Here is a 21,922-nt window from a genome sequence, read left to right on the forward strand (position 1 = left end):
ATTAGAAGAGCCTTAATATGGAAAATAGTTTCCAGCAACAAGATTTTTTAAAAAATCTCGTATATTACTGGTTTCACATATATCTACATCCATAAAAATTGCCTACAAGCAAGGAAACTAATGATCAGAGAATTATTTTTCTGTAATTCTCAAGTACATTCAGCAAGTCACCTCATTTAAATGCATTTTTAAAAAAGATTTAAATTAAAATATTGGGGTTTTCAAATTGAGGTAGGGAAATATCTATAAAGTAAAACTGAGAGCAAAAGTTGTCCCTGCTTCCCCCATATTGTGGTCACTCTTACTTAACACAAATAAGTTCCCATCCTTAGATAATCACCACCTGCCAAAGATACCTAAATTCTCGACACTGATTTCAAAAATGCTAGAAAACATTTCACTGTGTGGTTGACCATGCTGCTGTGACATAATTATTCTTTGCAGGCTGGGCACTTGATTGAAGATAGGCAGAAATATGGTAGCATGGACAGATCAGTTCCTCTGTGTATACCAACAGCTGACTGGATGACAACCATAACTACTTTAAATATTTGGAAAAAATACCTTTATTTCCTTCTCAAAAGTTCCAAGTTTTATATGGTCTACAGTGCTAAATTCAACTAATGCTTGGAATTGCACTCTCTCCTGTTACAGATATTTCAGACGACAGTATAAGTTTACCCTTATTTCTTTTATTAGGGAATATGTAAAGCTTTCTCTATTCAAGTAGGGAACAGCAGAAAAGAGAACAAATGGAATTATTGTAAAGTTCTCTATAAGCTTTAAAGTTTTTGTTTCTGTCACAATGTTCCCTGGAGCAAGTGTGCCGCATGCCCAGTTTCCTTAGCTGCTGAGGATTGTAAATAACCAAATCTAAACCGAGTTTTACTCATGCAGTACAAAGGAGTTAAGCGTGACTGCACATGTAACCATTCTGATACACACGGAAAAGGACTCCCCATCCTTTCTGAAGAATTGCAGGGATATTATATACTGTGGGACTCCAGTCAAGAGCTTGTTAATATTTATTTTACTCTACTACTTATGCTATGTTGAGTCAGGGCAACCCAATCTTCACTAGACACATCTTACTAAATTCCTTCTTTTATGCCTCTATATTTTATAACGAAGGTACTGTTTATTTGTTCAGGGTAGTAAAGAAATACTTAAGAGAATCCAGTTCACTGTAAGAATCCAGTCATATGGCAACAAACATTAGGTTATAAAACCCATGCTAGTGCCTTTTCAGTTTATGGGATACTTTTAAAAAACAATTAAAAGAACATACAACACAAACCCCTTCAAAAGTATCTACAAAAATATGTACGATCACCTTCAGTTTTTCAATTTCATTGATAAGTTTGCTAAGACTTGGTACCTACTTTCGTGTTTCCCCTTCAATCAGTTACATTCACCTCTAGTTTGCATGGCTTTTTAAATAGCTAAGGAGAAAGTAACTTTACTAAGAAGTTACTCCACAAGTTAGTAAGAATGCGCCAATAAATTAGCTTTCTGAAGAACTGTCCTCATCAACAGAATAACTCAATTTTTTGCAATGTGTGTGATCAGTGTACACAATATGCCTGAAATGGACTATAGGCAACAGTGTTCTTCAGACATCACTTACACATATTCTCAAAGCTGCTGCAACTATTAAAACAAACAAAAAATCCAGAAGTACCATCATAACAAAATCTTTTTCTTGCTGTAAAGAACAGCATGCTAACAAACTCCACATGAATGAAACTGAAGGACAAGTCACAGAACAGCTGTAAGAACAATTCATCTCGAAGAACTGCATACATGACGAGCCACTTCTTCAGTGCTTCTCCACACATATGCAAAGCTGTCCACGACTTACCTACTAGTTGCTTGCTGGAGGAAGAACAAGTTCTTGTTTTTGTTTGATTACCATTATCGAAAGGTTTCTTAGAGAAGGTATTCAAGAATCTTCAGCTGTTACTGAATATGCACTGACCATCAAGATACTTGTTTTCCCACCAAGCAGTCCTTGACAATATATAACGCAGCTAAAGATCAGCCAGAGAATCTTAGCTAAAAATGAATTAGTCTGTAAGCTTCTTCCCATATTCTATTTTAACCTGGGAAGCTTTTCAAAGGGTTTTGCCATTTCTAGTAGAAACATTGCTACAACTGTCTCCCTTCTTCACATACGGCTTAAAAAAAAGAATGGAAAGGCACAGATCTGCTTCAAAGTTAAGCATTGCTTTTTGTTCATAACTTGATGGGTAGTGTCAAGTTTACAGAACAGCCTTTAACTTTAGCTAATATTTACATATATCTAATCTTTAGAAGGATCCCAAATCACTTTGCCTTCAATTTGAAAGTCAAATAGATCTCCCTGATCCAAGCAGATGAATGCCTTCCAGACAGGTTGAACATTAAAAAAAAAGGTAACATCATTATAGACTTTTACCGGATCCATTCAATATGGACAGCACAATTATTTTTTGACACAACAAGTGTGTTCATATTAGTTTCACCTGGCTTGTTATAACAACTTCAGACAAGCAGCTATGGAAAAGGGGATGATGCTTGCTGATGCTTAGGTCAGCTTTCCAGGATCAGATTGGCCATTCATGCCATAAAATCAAAACAGCACTAACAAACTCTGTTATCTTCTCAGTAATGATTTATCTTTGCTTTCCAAACTATGGAAAACAGATGTATAGTATACATTTTGGTGCCATTTCATATGAACTAACAAGCCATCAAGACTCAAACACATTTAGAAACCCAGACTCTGAATTGCTACTTCCATAATTATACAATACAGTTAATACAGAGCAAAACAATCCATATCAGTTTGCTTATATGGTTACTTTTAAAATACTTGTGACATCAAAATGGCCTCTTTGTACCTGCATCTATTGTGCCAAATGAACAAGTGCTTGAAGACAAAATGCTCCTGAAGTTCATTTCAAAACTGAGGTTTATGTTAATGAAGTCTTTTGTATAAATTAGCCTCCCATAAATATTGTTTTTTCCATTTCTGTGTGCTAATAGTTTGCAATAAGCAAAACTGCAGTTAATGCAATTTCGTATTTATAATCTCTCTATATATCTTGTATTTTAAAATACAACTTTTTTCCAACTATCAAGACATTATATAGAAGAACACACAAGGGTCTAAGACGGAACAGTGCCACTTGTTTGGGGTAAGGATATGAATCTTAACTTTGCATTTCTCAGCCTTTCGAAATTTGAGTTTAACCACGCCCCACATTCTTGAACTTCTACACTAATGAATTGCCACACATCTTCATACTGACATTAAAAATAAAAACCTACAGAATGCAGCTCAGTTTTGCCCTCCTCTTGCTCTTTTTTTGTCACAGAAGACATTACCTGGTACTGGACCTTTCCTATTTTGCTGATGACTAGTATATCCAGTCTTGCTCTTATTCCAGAGATGCCAAGCTCACCTTCCTTACATGTCCTCTCTGTGCATTTGATAGAGGATGTTCCTCCCTTATGCATCACCAGCTTACTGTCTAACTTTCTCAAGTAATTTTGGGTCACCACTATAACTACACCGATAAAACCTCCTGTATCAGACATACATACAGGAAGGAAAGCAGTTTCTTTCTGGATTAGCTCAACCAACCTTCAAACTCTGTGCTAAATCAAGTAAAATACACTCTTACTCTAACAAGAGTGCCACCTTCTTGTTGGAAAGCCGTGTCACTGTAACTACAACAGCATAGACTCACAGCTTAATTCTACTACAACCACTCATGCAGATAAGGTTCTATTTTAGATAAAGAACTAAAAGAAAAAAGAGGGGATAGAAGTACTTCCCTACTTTATAAAGACGTTTGGAAAATAAACATCCTTTTAAAATACTTAACTATTGTTACATTATAGCACTCAGGCAGCACTACAGTGCAAAGGGCCACATGACTACCTGTGATGGATGAACCGCTTACTGGTTAAAGTTGAAAATTTTTGTCTCTCTCTCAGTGTGCAAATGTAACGATATCCTTTCCACCAGGCTCTCCCTTAAAATGGTCCACTATGTTCTTTATATGGTGCACTGAATCCTTGGTGATCACGGTCCCTTGTTCACCAGCTTCACACTCGTCCAAATAATTCTGTGCCCCGGAGAGTTTCAAGAACAGAAGGGGAAACACAGGGAAATTGCAATCCTTTTCTCAAAGAGGAATTTAAGGTATGAGGAAGGTACATCTGCTCATAAGACAAAAGTTCCACTTTTATCTCAATAACACGTCATCAGCTGAAAAACATACCATCAGATGAATACTGGTGAAAATAATGTGAGAAGTAGTGCATTTACTCCAGTGGCTTTGCTCTTTCCTCTCCCATTCTCTGACTTAAAGTTTATTAAGGATATACAGCTACATCCTATAAGCAGGATATAACCCTCTATTGAGCCCCTTACCCTCACCTTTTGACTACATCCATGAAAGGATAACTCCTGAGCTCAGCTCACACACACACACACACACACACCAGAAAGAGGGTGGGAGACTAAGATGCCCTCACGACCACCCAAGGGACTGCACCCATACGACTCCCTGCTGCAATGAATTTGGCAGGAGGGAGAGAAACAGTGTTAGGAAGAAGTATGTCCCGTATCATTCCATAGAACCTGCTTGAACATATCTTTCAAAATAACTTTTCCCCACCTGCCCCAACACTGGCACAAAGGGAAGGGTCCCAGCCTTGGGCTAAACAAATGAAGAGGTTCAGACTCCCTGCTTATATTCCAGTCCTTAGCTCTGGCCTTGAAAAATGGGATGCAGCCAGGTTGGTGGGTCAGAGAAGTATCTGGACACAGCAACAGAATAATTCCATGATACAGTAGAGGTCATCGTTGCCCATGGCTAAGCAGCACAGATTCAAAAAGGATTTTACAACAGTACAAAATGCTCTCAGAAGCAAGAAATATTTTCTGATGGAGGAAAGAGATTTCCAAAGGGCACCCTGAAAGATCCAGGCAGAGAGCAGGGAATATACCCAACACGCACTCTCCGAAGATGCCAAGAGAACTCATGTTTATGTCAGTATCAATGATTTCCTCAAGCTATCTGACTGCTGTGGCAACTATAGCCACAAGTTATTTTATTCCTTATTGCTCTTCACTGGCTTTTTGTCTATATAAAAATCAATAAAAGGAGGCTAGAGCAGTTTAGTTCTGCAAGATACTTCATAAAAAATATAGCAGTACTCAGAGTAAAATGGAGTAAGATTAGCAATTTAAATAAATGCAGTGCTGCACAAACACCCTTACTTTTATGAATCAGTGTCAGGGGACTGCTTTTGGATTTCACTGTCACTGCTTTTGAACACATGCATTGAAATTTAAGCCAACTCAATTTATTGTATTAAAAAGTTAACGTGTTTTGTACAGTTACAAAACACAGCATGCAATTTTCTGTTACTATTGATGTTGGGAATCTGAAATTTATGATTGATGCATTTTCCCAGCCATGTATTCTGATTAATTTAAAAATTGAGCCATTGGGCCTCACCTAAGAAAAAGGACATTCATTAAATAAAATCAAATTACACCTCAATTTTTCTTCTCATAAAAGAAGAACTCCTATATAAGCAGTATAATACAACCAAGATCTTTACAGAGAATAAGCAAAACAAACGCCATGATTTATACCTGGTCTGTAACTATACGCACATCAAAAAGATCTGCTCTTTCCTCACTCTATCATGGAAACATTCTCAGCCTGTATCATTGAAAATACCACATGAAGCTACTCTCGTTTTGCTTCTTCAAAGTAACTTAATTACATAAGCAACAACAACAAAAGATTGCTGATGTTTTAGCTTTTAATATAGAATACTACAGGAAAGTTCCTCAGAAGATAATTAAACAGTTTGGATATTTAAGGAACATTTATTTGATGCAAACAGCAGTTCAGTAATTTGAGGAACAAAAAAGGTCTGATCCTTTTCTTTTCTGTTCATTGGTAACGTTCCCACGGAGCAAAAATAAATTCCAAATTTCAAGTAAACAGTTTAAATTTTCTTACGCAAAACCAGTCACCTAAAACAGCTGAAAATGTCAAGCAACAGAAAAATTTCTTTACTAGAAGCAAATGTGAGGCTTTCCCCTATTTGTATTTTGCCAAATTTACCCTTTGTTTAGAAGAAAATTGAAACAAAAAATTTTGAGCACGTATCCCTGTGCATAAGCCAAGAAATAACATCCATATTTAGATACTTATACACATGAACAGGTCTGCATTGCATATTGTAACTGACGTCAGCCAAATTGCTGGCCCACATTTTTACATATTGCAATGCACTGTTGCAAAAATTATTTATGCAGAATAGCCTTAGGTATTCCCAGAAGTAAGAGGAACCTGATCAAGAATCCACGTCCGCAAACCAAAGGCAGTTTCAGACTTACAACAAATTGCTCTGACAAATTAGGTAATAAATTTCTATCACCTATATATGCCAAAGTAATTTTTCAAAAATGATCTAATTAAACAATGCACTCCTAAATCTCCAAACAGACAAAGCATCATATTTCAGATGTACCAAAGTACAATGAAACTAGTGGGTTTGGTGAAGTTTATTACTGCTGCTAAGAACCAGATGTGCAACACTTGAAGCTCACTGTTACTACTCAGAGAAAACAGCTATGACAGCAAGAATCAGAATATTTACTTTAGTGGCAAAGACTAAAGTAGGAAATAACTACAGCAGCCACCAGTCAAAGCACTGTGCTGAAAATGTCTCCTATTGTACTGGTAACAGATCAACACAAGAAAGGACTCCAGTGTGCAATAGCTGAATCCCTGCTGTCTACCAATACCAGTTTATCCAACATCTACTTCTGAAAAACTAGCACCAAAAACGAACGCCCCAGAGAGTATGTACAATGCCCATACAAAACCCAACATACTTTCTGGGATAGAATGGACACACCTTACCTAAAAAACCCCTGCAAGTAGGAATGATCCATTCCAGTGCAAAGCATGCTAGAGAAATGCGATCTTCCTAGACTATAGGTGTCCTGGTTTCAGCTGGGATAGAGTTAATTGTCTTCCTAATAGCTGGTACAGTGCTATGTTTTGAGTTCAGTATGAGAAGAATGTTGATAACACTGATGTTTTCAGTTGTTGCTCAGTAATGTTTAGTCTAAAGTCAAGGATTTTTCAGCTTCTCATGCCCAGCCAGCGAGAAAGCTGGAGGGGCACAAGAAGTTGACACAGGACACAGCCAGGGCAGCTGACCCAAAGTGGCCAGCAGGGTACTCCATACCACGTGACGTCCTGCCCAGTATATAAACTGGGGGGAGTGGCGGCGGGGGGATTGCCGCTCGGGGACTAACTGGGTGTCGATCGGTGGGTGGTGAGCAATTGCACTGTGCATCATTTGTACTTTCCAATCCTTTTATTATTACTGTTGTCATTTTATTAATGTTATCATTATCATTATTAGTTTCTTCTTTTCTGTTCTATTAAACCGTTCTTATCTCAACCCATGAGTTTTACTTCTTTTCCCGATTTTCTCCCCCATCCCACTGGGTGGGGGGGGAGTGAGTGAGCAGCTGCGTGATGCTTAGTTGCTGGTGGGGTTAAACCACAATAGGATTTAAGGGGTTATATGTAGTTTGGTTTCAGCTTTTGACTAAACAATGCCTGAAACATTTTTCAAACTGTGAACCTGTTCAATCCAGAAAGGAGAAAAAAAAAAATTAATCAGGGCTAAATGGACAAAGTGTATATTAAAATGGATCCTCTGCAAACCCAATATATCTTTAAATAATTCTAATGCCATGAGGGACAGCCAGCTCCTCTTCTAGCCTTATGAACCTGATGGGTTTTTTATAAAATTCCAGTTAAATTTAGAGTTTAAGAGAAACTTTAAAGACTTCAGCTGAGAAGAATCATTATAAACTTCTTGCTGTAAGCCATGAAATATATCCTTTTTTTCTCTGAAATGTGGCATAATTTTCTGTAGAACTTCAGAGAAAGTTCTGACATGCTTGATCCACCTGGTGGTGCATGCACGTGCAAGATGCTTAGTGGGTTATTACTCTGACCTTCCCACATGCAAATATGGTTGCTACCAGGAACTCCAAGACAGTGATTTCAAATTTCAGATCTGTGGAATTATGGGCTTTCACAATGGTAATCTTTAGAAAAGCATAATCTGCAGTAAGCAAGCCAAGTTGCAGCCTTTCCTATCCAATGGAAATATGTTTTTATTCCAGTTATTTCCTTGCAGCACAGCTGCTTGCCCCACAGATTTCAGTGAGTACAACAGTGTGTCTGTTTCAGCATCAAGAAACTTATTTCAGAAATAAACTTCAGTGAACTCTAAAATTTACTTGATGTGTTAATATGCAGAAGCTATTTTTCTCAAAGTTTTGCCAATTTTGTCCTTACAGAAGTCCTATACATGAAGGATCTAAACAACTGTTCAAAATTTATACTCCCTTTTTGTCCACAGTTTTCAGCTGTACCAGAAAGTATTCATGAGTAGCTCTGCTGTGCTAGCTAGAAATCTGTGAGAGGCATCACAAGTTGGCTCACTGAGCCAACACAATCTGGATACAGCCTTTCCTCCTCGAATACCCCCTTTCTTGTCACTCCGACCTAGAAGATGAGCACCTAATTGATTACTCTGCTTCATAAGTGAGACTGTTTCCAGCAGTGCTAGAACTCAAAGATGGACCATCATGTTACACAAATGCCAAATTATAGTTACTATAGGCTCTGAAAAAGTCACCTGGAATTAAAAACAACAAAGAAACAAAAAAACCCCACAATACACAAAAAAACAACAAACCACACAAGCACAGAACACAGAAAAATCTAGAAGCATTTTTTTAACTCTACAACATGAAGATGATTAAGCAGGAAATTTTTTAGCTGATTCTGTAACAATATGTATGAAGAACACCCTTGAAGAAATGCCAAATCTTCACTCAAATTTCAGATCATAGCAGCAGAGAACGTAGTATATTTAAGAAGACTTGTAGTGAGCAACAAAAACCTGTGTTTACATTCTGTGTTGTACAGATAATGAAATCCTATAACAACCTACACAATGAAGGACTAGCATTCAGATCAGATTTTTTAATTTTTTTTTTGAACAACACTTTTCAGGTGGCACTGGAAGACCCAAAAGGTGCTTCTGCACAAGTCTTAAAAAACACACACTTATTTGTCCTAGAACTAAAACTTGCATTACATATATCATACTTATTTTGGAAAGGTAATCCTTCAAACATATTATAAACCAACTCAGACATCTCATTATACAGACAGTTACAGTTTCTCTCATTACTCATATCTGTTTCATACTTTAACAAAGGAAAATTTATCTTGTTCAGAATGTGGTAACTGTGAAACTTAACAGCTCCTATCCCAACATAGCTGATCAGTATAGTTCTAAGAAACAGCACAGAAGGTATTCACTGAGGCTCTGAAAAGAAAGGATAGCAAACATGACCTCCTCATTGCAGGCACAAACCAACGGGAAAAGTTTCATGGATTCCCCAACAATACACATTTGCATTAAATCCAGGATAAAAGGCATTCACAGATGTTAAAACCAGAAGAAAAAAGTGTTACAATTCATTCTGACCCAGACAAAACAGGCCACAAAATTTCACCATAAGACCCCTTAACAAAAATATTATGAAAAAAGTTTCCATAACTTTGCTGTGAGCTAGAGTCAATCTTTCAGAAAAATGCTCAAAGATCAGGAGAGAGAGAAAAAAGTCACTTCTTCCTTGTAAATGCCAGAAGAGACTGTTGGGATGATTCAATATTAACAGTCACGTACTACGGTTATCCCTCCCATTCATATAATAACTTAACAAAATTTCAAACCTGTCTATAAAATTTGATTAAAATATTACTTTGTCTTTTTGCAGTACAATACAAGGCTTATCCACATGCACAATAAACGTATGATTTTCAAATTTGCAAAGCATTAATTTTAGCTTAAAACATGTCAATTTCACTGAGTTTTATAATGAATGGGCATTAGTCCCTTAAGACAGAATGACTGTCTAAATAGTGTTTTGAACTAGCTGAACTAATCCTATTTTAAACTGGATTTCAGATAAATCATAGCAATGATGTTGTACGTGACAAAGGCAGGAAAAGACATTTTCTTGAGGGACGGATGGATGACAAAGCAAAAACAAAGGACAAGAAATACAAGGAATTAAAGTAAGGAAAGATAAAGCAAAATATACTAAGCTACATGGAATAAGAAGGATGTGAGAAGTGGAATAATGATGCTAAAAGGCAACACTAGAAAATATTTGCTACAATCTTTTAAGAAATATAGGATGAAATAAATAAAGAATGTTTATGAAAATTATATTTCCTAGTGTATTAAAATGTTTGTAACTGAAAATGGCACAGAGTAAAACAGTGAATACTATTTCTCTCAACTGGAGTGAGGACATTGTGGCAATGGCATGAATATTTTCTGTATCAGTCAGTTGTTGACAAATACACTTTTGGCTTATGAAGAGATAGCTTTAGAAATTATGAACCTTTTGAAACATTGGAGTTCACCTAGTTATTTAGCATAATATATCCTAGGAAGTAAGTTACCAGGAAGTTGGGCAAAAGAAATGTAAAGCTAAAAATACACATGAAAAATCTTAAGTTCAAAGATACCTTCTACAAAATCTGCCTGGCTGAACACTTAAAACTTGATTCGTAAGCGAAACATAGTTACAACATTATTCTTCCCACAAAACCTATTTCTAGTATCATTGTAAGAACCTTCTTCTGAATACCACAGCAAAACCACTAATACCAGATTCAAACATTTTCTTTCCCTGGAAAATATGTCCCAAGTTACCTGAGAACATGTAAAAAATACATGAATTCAGAAAACAAAAAATACACAAAAACATTGCAGAAAAGTTATAAACCTGACTTTAAAATTAATGAGTTGCTCATGTGTGACACAGCTACTGGAGTCATGCCAATCACACAAGAGTTATTAAAACTGTTACACATTTCTAAAAAATTCTCTATAAATAACCACAAACAATACAGACTACAAGTACTTCAGAAACATTTTAGGAAGCATACACGCACTGTATATGGCTCTGAGGGCTCTAAAAATTACTGATTTTCTGCACGTAGAATTGTGTGAATTCAAAATCTATCCTTCACAGACTAGAGCTGAGTTCCATCAGAAGGTTTTCAGTATTCCCTATCAAGAACGTGAATGTTTCATCTGAAATCCTTAGACTAAACTGACAACAAAGATGTCATAATTTATGTCTAACTCTAGATACCTATTATTAGAAATGGAAATTTTGCCTGTTCAGAACCTCAAAAAGGGACAGGAGAAAGGTTCATATTTCCAGGATAAAGACAAAATATTTAACAAGGAGTCTAATAGTTTACAAATAAGTAATACACGTCCTGAATTATTACATCTTTAAGAGTTAATACAAACAGGTTAGTAGCTAGAACAGACGTAGCACAATAATTTCATTATACAGATATCACATCTGTACATGTGCACATAAACACTTATACATTCAAACAGATGATTTCTACATATTTCTTATCAGATAAACTACATAAGAAAACATTTTAATCTCGAATTCATGATATACCTGGAACTGCATTCATAGATCATCCTGCATACAGCTGAAATCCTCTCCCCTGCCACTTGATTTTTCTATTTTGAGACATGACAACTCCATAAACGTAACTATGTAAGAAATTTAAATGCTTTAAATGCTAAACATTAAAAAAAGAAAGGAACCCTGAACAGTTAGTAACATCGATTTCACAATCTGAAATGATCTACTTCAGTCTGAAACCAAAGAAGCCCAAATTAGAGCACCAAGAAGAAAAGCAGTCTTATAAAAAAGGTGTTAAATGTGCAGAAGAGACAATCAACCAAATATCAAACCTACAAACTATTCTGAATTATTTCCTGTCCATATTACTAATTTGAAAATGCCAGCCAACTGTTTACCAGTTCCTTTCCTCTCTCTGCATACAATGGACCTTAGAAACAATGATGTCTGAATTCTCCTAAAGACAGAACCTTTTTGTCAGCTTATTGTCACACAGCCTTAAGCGTGGAGGCTCCCCAACAGACTTGTGTTTATAGTGTAAAAGAGGCAGATAGGACTTTGTAACTGCGTTCTTATCGCATCATGTGAAAACTTGCCTTGGAAAACCACATTTCAGTTCCAGTTAAAAAGATAAAAGAATCTTAGGGTTTGTATACATAGTATTTGCCACCACTCCAGCTACACTGATTTAGTTACAGTAGTACCAGTATCTTATACAGACACACTTAAACCATCATATGTACAGCAGTTACGTTTCACTGGACAAATTACCAGGTTAAACCAATGTAGCTGAAATACAGCTTAAGACCACTTAAGTGTTCCCACAATAGGTACTTTCCTGGGAGTAAATAAATCATTTCACGTACATCATAGCAAGATTTCCAATAACGACGAGCCCATAGACGAGTTTCATTTTGTTCCCCAAAATCACCAAATAAGCAAGCATATAAACTAACTATCAAATGTTTGCATTTAACTTCCAACCACAGAAGTAACAAATCTAAAAGAACATGAGTGTAAAAGATACAATGCAATTAATAATAAAAAAATCTTACCTTTATTAGATTTGGATGACTTGTTCTTGTTAGGCTTAAAACAAGAGCCCCTTGATTTATCTTCTCTATCCTTAATAAATTTCTGCACATCATCCAAAGAAAGCTTTTGAAGGACAACTACAGGCTTAGCTCCTTTATTTAGATCTTCAACTAGCCCAATCTTCTCTACTTTGTCCTTCTGTTCACCTCTAAATTCAGTTTTCCTTGACTCCTGAGTAACATTGCCATCTTTATCACGCTTGATTTTTGGAATGACAAAATGTTTCAATGCGCCAGATCTTGCTCCCAACAAATAACTGGGAAACTCTGCTTTATTGTCAGCATGTGCTTTATTACTATCTACTTTACTCTTATTACCATCTGTCCTTCGTTCATCCTTGCTGTTGGGTGATTTAAAACCAGGTTTATCAGGTCTTGATTTACTAGAATCTCCTTTACCTTCCTGTTTAATACGAGGGCTGTCAGGTCTTGATTTCTGATCCCCAGAAGAAAACCTTTCCCTTGATTCACCAGACTCATGCCTATGTTTCCTTTCAAATTTCTCAGGTTTTGAACCATCAGATTTAATACCATGCTTAGAATCATGTTCATTTTTGTTTGAGGATCTCAAATATTCAGGCCTTCTAACCTTGGATGGATCTCCTCTGTATCTCTCTGACTCCCCCCTGTCCTCAGACCTTTGTTTAAGGCTATCATGGTCACGTCTCAGTGTATCAGAAACTGAACGCCCATCAGGCCTTTGTTTTGTTGGATCAGATCTACTTTCAGGTTTTACCCTTGAAAGATCAGATTTCACATCTAGTTTATGCCTAGGTATTTCAATTTTCTTATCTGACAATGGTTTACTGGAGTCCCTCCTATTATCATGTCTATGTTTTGGCGTTTCAGGCCTGCCTTCACTCTTCTGTTTTGGCGTTTCAGGCCTGCCTTCACTCTTCTGTTTTGGCGTTTCAGGCCTGCCTTCACTCTTCTGTTTTGGCGTTTCAGGCCTCTGCCTTATTTCCTGTTTGCCATTATTTTGTTTTCCGTCATTTTGTTTCATCTCCATTTGCCTGCTCTCATTTTGTTTTGATTCTGTCTGTCTGTTCTCATTTTGTTTCACTTCCATTTGTCTGCTTTCATACTTGCTTTCATGTTTAGCTTCTAACTGTTTATTCTCATTGTGTTTACTTTCCAACCGTCTGCTCTCATTTTGCTGAAATTCCATTTGTCTGTTTTCATTTTGCTGGATATCTGTCTTTTGACCCTCGAAGTCTGACTTTTTCCTAAAAATATCAGGATGGTTTTCAGGTTTAAATTTAAGAACACTGTCTTCTTGGGGAACACACATAAACCCATCATTATACTGCTTAATTTCTTCAGGTTTTCTGATGGTGTCCAAATCCTGAGTTACTGCTGCCTGAGAGTCTGCTCTTCCTGCTTGCTGCAGATCAATACTAACCATCAATGCTGGCCTTGCCCCATTTCCTGCAGAACCTGTCTCCTGAGAAGCTGCTCTATTTGCTCCAGTAGCACCTCCAACCTCCTGTGGTTTATTTTCTTGTTTTCGCTTCTTCAGAGGCTTATCTGCAAGTTAAAAAAGAAAAATCACGTATTATATATATAGACTGGTAAATGTCCAAGCAAGAATGTCCGTTCCTCTCCACTCCCACCAATTAATCCTCCTCAGCATGTATGTGCACGCAGAACAAAATCCATTTAATTTAAAAGCAAGAATAGAACTTCTCTAGCTAATACTTTTCAATCTATTCAGACTACCATTCATTGTCAGTCTATCACAGGTGTCAATTAATCATTAAAAAACCCCACCCTCAAAACATATGAAATCAAAATTCCTGTATAATTCCCAAGAGAAGCACCTAATAAAGCGGCTGCAATACATAAAGATAAAAAAAAAAAAACACATTAAAAAACCTCAAACTAATCAATTACGCTTGAAGCAAAAGTCTGCAAAGACAAAGTTAAGGTGTACCTCCGCAAACTGCTTTTTGAGGAATACTACTATAAAAGATTCTCTTGTGCAGATTCAGCCTGCTTCATTATACATGAACTAAGCAAGGATCTGCAATGATTAAGACAGAGGTTCTCCCTGCTTGGTTCAGTGCATCAGTTGGACTTCACACATATTTTAGCCGGGGAACACACAAACAATGAACAAAAATGATTAAAATAACTCCAACAATCCATGCTTCTCCTTGAAGCAAAGCAGTATACCAAGAGTTGGAGTCTATACCGTAACACATACGTATTAGGGGGGGAGCCACTACACACTTAAAAGCTTGAGTATTTTCCCTTTGCAATCATGATGCTTTTCATGGATTAAATAAAAAGTTCAGCGATAATTTTATGTAGTGTCAAGAGCTTGACTCTGCAATCAATAAGCCTTTCAGTTTATACTGAAAAAAATCATTAAGAGTAGAATACAGAAAAATAAAGTGAGCCAACCACAAACCCTGTAATTTGGTAGAATTCATAGAAATGAGAAGCACATGGAAGTATCCAAAAGAGTATGTTCTATCCATTTAAACTACAACCTATTTATATTATCAACATGGTACTCTAAACTAAAATTAATTTCTGCCATGAAAACCAAAAGCACTACCTGCACTAGGGCTTATATTCTCAACTATCATTCTGTAAGGTGTCAAAAAAAAAGTTACTTTCTCTGTAATCAGGGAATATGACTTCAAGCCTAAGGAATGACTAAACATAGGTTGGAAATTCTGTTGCAGACCTATTGTCAAAATGTCTAGATCACAAATGCAATATCAGAAAAATAACTTATTTTGTGCCTAGATTTGTGGTGCCTTATCACCAGATGCAATGAGACAGGTCTCTTTTTGGGGGCAGGAGAATGAATGGTAAGGAGGATGTAATCAAGGAATAGGGAAATAACCTCCAAGGGGGAAAAAAAACCCCCTTGACCCTCTGAAATTGTAAACCAGAATTCTAACACATGACTTTTAATTTCTTCTGTATTTGTAGAAGACTCTTATTTAGAAGCATTAAAACTTTGAAGGATCATCTCCAAAATTAACATTAGAAGACAATAACAAGTAGTAACATGGCCAATTCCAGTGATGTGAACAGGCTTTTTTTCCCATCATTTTCATTCTCAAATCTATTTGTACATCTCTAATTTCCTAAAACTCCAAAATTATGTGTAAAATTTAATAGCTGGAAGACAGTAAAGACAGATACAATAAACTCCATGCAGAAACTGGTCAACTGCAAATAAAGAACTTTTCAAAGTTCAACAAAAACCTGTAGGAATGCCTGCCAACTTTATGAAAGACATGTGAAGCAAAATAAATTTGCCAAATCAAAGGTGCAGGTTTTTAGCATGGAGATTTTTTTTTTCTGTGCTACAGTAACTGTCGGATTCAAATGAGAACTTATATAATTTCCCTACACTACTGATTAAAAAGAATATATTTTTTTTAAACCTTCACGCAGTAACAAAAAATCTTTTTCTCCCTGTGACTATGAGGGCTTTGACCTCACTAAGCTTCATGGCAGGTCTTAGGAATGGTCATGAAGTAGAAGCTTCCAGACTATCAGGTTTCAAATTTGACTTTTTTTTTAAAAAAACAGATACGTTAATACACATACATCCACATGCATCATTACCTAATTTCTCAATTAAAACTCTTTAAATTTTGAAACACAAATTGAGAAACTTTCTTAGGAAAAAGTCGGTCAGCTTTTTCATTTTAACCCACAAACGTCAGCCACACTGAAAAAGTCCTGTGAAGCTCTGATGGTGGATCTAACAGTAGCCTTTAAGACATTACTGTTATCAATTATCTGCCCCATTCCTTTAACTGAGGTTATCACCTGTAGCAAAAGGGAACACGCATTCATATTTCCACAAGTGCGTTTCATTGTCCAATGTATCACCTTAAGGCACTAGCAAAGATGGTTTATATTAACCTACCAGGCTGAACAAGTCAGTTAAGAGACAAGCAAATGTTTCCCTCTGCTACCCCTACTATAGGAGCAAGGCAGATGGCCAGGAGCTGTGATGCCTTAAACAGCTGTAGCTGGATCAACCAAAACTCACCTTTCAGAGCCCTCATGCTGAAGGCTCCAAGATTAAAAACCAAAATAATTCAAGTAGGACCAATTTTCTTGCTTGAACTTCTGTAACTGACCAGGCTCAAATTGCTGTTGCTCTTCATCATCCAAAACGTCAAATTGTAAGTTGAGAACATGTAAGTGGATGCTCACATCACAACTTGGCATACATATTCCCTCTAAATACAGAGCTCTTCTGATGCACCTTCTTCATTTCTCTTGACAACTGAATACTGATGTTTTAGTAAGTTATTATAACCACAACCTGTTGGCATCTTATCTGAGAAGAAAGAGACACCTTCAATGTTTTCTTTTCCTAAATGGGAAGGTGATTGCAGACAGAGTTACAGATTAGTCACAGATTTCTTCATATTTCCAGGGCAGCTTGATGGCGATCCTCAAAACTAGACTTGATCATTACTGGTTTGCCTCTATGAGATTTCTGGATCTAGGACAAAAAAAGCTGGCCCAAGTATATGAAAATATCAGGTTGAACTAGGGCACAAAAGGTAGGATGAGTATATAGTACCACTATCTTCATCGAGCATAATGAAAAAACTCCACTGAATGAGCACAAAAACTTTTTAAGTTGCCATGATAGCTGCAGAAATCTGAAAGCTGAAATACACCATTGGGCTTCAAGGGCTTTATGAAATCTTGAACTCACTTTGAACTATATGAAAGTAATCAATACAGAATCAGAGGCGAGGAGAGAGCAATTACCCTCTGAAAAGAGATGTCTTCGCATCTTCTCTTTTACAATCAAACATATGCAAGTTTGCACACATCTACTTTGTTAAGTCATGAGTCCCGAGACCCCGTAAGGGTTTTGACCAAGAGATGAGTTTAGGAACTTTTACAATATCCATTCAACTATACTTTGTATCCTTCAAGGCATCAGTATGCAGGCTTCATCCACTTCATGCCACAGACAGTAGAACTTCTTTTATTATCAGGATCTAAGACTTTGACAAAATATCAGGCTAATGCTTTTCTTTCAAATACTGCAGACCTGGATTCAAAGCTTGCCACAGTTCTGAACATGTAGACTTACAAGCTCTTGAGACCAATAAAGTATGATCAGGATCTTTTTGCTTCACTCTTTGTAACAGTTTTTACAATAAAACGAATTTGTAGTAAGCCACAGAAGAGCTTTCTGACTATATTAGAGATCAGGTATCCAAGTCTGTCATTTTCAGATTCTTTTCTTTTTAGAAATATTATTCACTTCCCCCCAGCCCCGCCCCCTAATGTAGAAACATCCAAAATATATCTACACTTTGTTCAAATAATTGAACAAATTCATCACAGTTCAGAGCACAGTCTGATCCCAGTTTATTCTCTTACGTATACATCATTTTGGTTTGGCAAATTCGCATGGATGTTCTCTTTACACTGCAATGTGCTCACCAAAAGGCAGTACCATGGTACTCAAAGCAAGATCACAAGCTACCTTGTTCTAAAAAATAGTAGAGATGTTCTGTCAAATTGAATGGGTCACTGTGGTGCAAGAAACAAAACATTACAGGAACCACAAATTTGAAGTGGAAAAAAGATTAGCTGGATTTCCAGGCAGTTATCTCTCACCTGTCCTCTTATGAACAGTATTCCTGGAGACAGGTTGTGGCCTTCATCTTTGGAAATATCTGTCTGTCAAAATGATGAGTACTTTCAGCTTTAGAAATTAATTAATTACTATGGAACCCTTGTGCAAGAAACATTGCACTGGAATAACCACAGATACCTTCGAATACATTTCTGCTGAAACTGCAAGTCGATCATGATTTGACGAATATCCATCCTGAAAACGGATATGCTTGGAAGCTGAGCAAGTGTTAGGGACAGCAGCTGCATGAGGGGAGCTGTATCTCCATTCTTCCATTGAACCTGAAATCTTTCCAAAGAGCAGCCAGAACACCATTAGTGCTGAAGTCTCCTATGTTACTGCTTTTTTGCAAACCTGATGATTGCCCTAAGTCCCAGATTAAACTCTTTCAACAAATGAGTAAATAGAATGATAACCTAAAAAATTCTAGAACTGCTTGTCCTAGCAAACTGAAACGGGCCTTTTGTAAATATTTGTGAAAAGGTAACAAGTCTAAATAATAACGATGCGCATGGTTGCTAAACTTCATTTTAGCAGAATGGTAACACTCCACTCTATTACTGTTTGGTAGACTCCAAAACCCAGAGATTTCTGAATGATCTTGAAGGATCTTGAAGACACAACAGATAAATTACCACTTCCCCATTTACATCTTGTAAGGAATTCAGTTGGACACCTCATATCCAAGATGGTTAGATGTGAATGTGCTCCTCTTCAGAACCACAAAGAATATTGATCCTCTAATGCCAAATTCTGGATGAACCATTTTGATGACTCCAACACAAACTTCCTTTTTTTCAAGTGTAACAATTAAGAGTTGTATATTTTAAAGCTCTAACACTCTTCAGAAATTACTGGGATATGCCTGCACTCACTTCAAATACCACTTATTTGAATTATTTAAATCAGCAATGAATAAATTTAAACCAGATATACCAGTCCTAAGCAGTTATTACTTATTGGCAAACCTTCCGTTTTTTAACAACATCAGAGACAAGTCAGCCAGAGGCCAATTACAAGCTTATCTTATTTAAGCTAACCATCAAGATCAGGAATTTTAACAGGTAACATGTAACTATAAGTCTAAATAATACACCTTTGTTTATTGACAACTGTTTTCTTTTCTTAGTTATTTTTCACAGATCTCTTCAAAGTTGTCCAAGCGCCCTGCCCCGCCAACAAACAGTATTCTATAGATGACAAGAATCTAACCTAATCAATCTAATCTGGATACAAGGAAGGTTTAAAATTACTTTAATGGTACTGATGGATAACCTGTCAATGGAGTGAGGGCAAATATCCATTCTTATCTTTCTAATCCTTCATGAACATTCAGCATTATGGACCATGAGAGTTTGCTCTCACCTGGCCTCCCCCCAAAGCCACATTCCAATAAACAAAGAATTGAACAACCAAAGAGAACTCTTCCAATCAGTAGAAGAGATTCCCACAGTACTGCTCCTCCTCTTGAAGGAGAGACTCAGCAAACACAGGTCAAAAATTTTATTCTTACTGCTTGCTCCCCTACAGAAGAAACTAAGAAAGTACACTCATGAATCTGGTATAGGAAGCTTTATAGAACACAATGTAATTTCAAAGTCTCCAAAGTAGAGACCAGAGGGCTTCCAGCTGCTGCAGTTCAGGGGAAGAGATTTCTGAGAATTTGAACAGAAACAGCTGCTAACTTTTAGCAATCCATTAGAAGACTATAAAACTTCTGATCACTGTGCAAAAAGGAAACCCCATCAGGAGGGATGTCCTAACTCATTCAGGACAAAACACAAAAAGACTACAGGAGTATCTGACATGCCTTAGGGTGTAGCAGACTTCAGAATCTTCATTTTGGTAGTTTTGCTTGTTTTCTTAAATATAACAAGAATGTAATCAGCATAACTGGAGAATGAAATATGATCTAATGAATTTTTCTGCTCAAGTATGTCTGGTACCTAATTATTCCCTGTCAACTATAGTAATACAAAAAAAAAAATCACACTAGAAAATAACAAGAATTGAACTACAGAAAAGTATAATCAAGCATCCACACTTGTTTAGAGATTGGAAGCTGTAACTTAACCTTGCTGAATCTAATATTGCTTTTACGAACAGTATGATTTTAATTTATTTATGAGATAGATTTTTGGACACAAATGCTGGGTTTTATCCATGTGATTGCCTTGTGAAGAATTATAGTTTCGTAAACTCAATTGTTAAAATATCTGAGCAAAACCTGAAGTGCAATTACTTTGAAATACACAATACAGCACCTAATTTCACAAGAAAAATGCAACACACTAACAGCAGACTTGATGAAAACTACTTATTTTATGTATCACTTACAGATTAACATATCCAATTAGTTTTTAGGTTTGTATAAACTGCAAACTTTAGAAATAAGCAATGGCTTAGAAATCTCCCTTCCAAATGTTGACTTTATTCTGACACCATACCTTGCACTCAAAAGTATCTTCAGTTAACTAGATCCAATAACATTTATACTGCATGATAATGAAAAAAGTCTGCATCTTCTTAGGTTGACATCACGGTGAACTTAGTGACTATGAACTATAGAAATGCTGGGCTTAAACTCTTAAAAATGTTTATTATTTATACATGCCATTTCTTTATCAAGAGATTATAGAGAAGTGACTGCTCTGCAACAAAATAAAGTCATTACTGGGTAAGTAATATTATAAATCTTCCCATCCATCTAACAGGTACAATCAAGGGCATATGCTACATGCAAGCTGTATTTAATTTTCTGATCTTAGTTTATGCTACAGATAAAAAAAAAAATAGACTTCTTGCCAAACTGCTAGGTGTTAGTTATTTTCTAGACCTGCTTACAAGAGCAGGTTTCTGCGCTACCCTATGTAAAAAACAACCTGGGATAAACAAGGGAATTTGATTCCATGTTACAGAAGAGTACCAAAATAAAGTAAACACCATTAAAAAAATATGCCTCTACTTTTTTTTTAAGCATGTTTTTCATTCAATCAGTATTTCTTTCTTTATAAAAAGAAACATAAAAGAAAGTAGTTTTTCCTAGATAGAAGGAAACATTGCAACACTTCACCGCAATTTCTCTAGATAGAAGAGGAATTTCTTCCCCTTACTTTTCTTAAAACACATCTGAACACATCCACAAAAAAAATCTCTCATCTATAGGAACTAGAGGCTGCAAAGCTGCTTTTTTCTTGGGAAAGCTATATGAGTTTCATCCATTACATCACACTATGAACTGCAGACCTATTGAAAGCTTGTATAAACAAAATACATGATACCTAATCTTCACATTGTCGTACTATGTATACACACAATCATTTATACTTTACCCTGTCTCACTACTTCTGGCATTAGTGACTGTAATCTTCTGCAAGATTACTATGCAAATGACTACACTTGTAGCTCCATTTTTAAGGAAATAAAACCCCTATAACGTATTTTTGGAAATGAATGCTAATATACTGATTATAATTACACATTCTGTCATTTCATGAATTGGCTACATAAAATTAGATGTAAACGAACTATTCATTCTTAATAGTGTTCTTCTATTAGTTTCTTTTTTGGGGAACTTTTGTGGGGGAGACAGGTAAT

At 36.3% G+C, this 21,922-nt stretch overlaps 1 protein-coding gene across 5 annotated transcripts in view; it reads right to left on the bottom strand.

Annotated features, from left to right (window-relative positions):
• The window catches only part of NIPBL (NIPBL cohesin loading factor), a 175,704-nt gene that overhangs the window by 53,139 nt on the left and 100,643 nt on the right, over positions 1-21,922 (bottom strand). For 3 of the 5 annotated variants that reach the window (XM_052775766.1, XM_052775769.1, XM_052775768.1), the window contains one exon: positions 12,643-14,208. The exons of 1 other annotated variant lie outside the window; for it this stretch is intronic. In XM_052775766.1, coding sequence (XP_052631726.1) covers positions 12,643-14,208 — 1,566 coding nt within the window. Of the gene's footprint in view, positions 1-12,642; positions 14,209-16,705; positions 20,879-21,922 lie in introns of those variants that run through there. One more of the 5 variants, XM_052775770.1, reaches the window with a different exon arrangement.

This window comes from Harpia harpyja, chromosome Z (genome assembly GCF_026419915.1).
Source record: "Harpia harpyja isolate bHarHar1 chromosome Z, bHarHar1 primary haplotype, whole genome shotgun sequence".
Taxonomy (NCBI): domain Eukaryota; kingdom Metazoa; phylum Chordata; class Aves; order Accipitriformes; family Accipitridae; genus Harpia; species Harpia harpyja.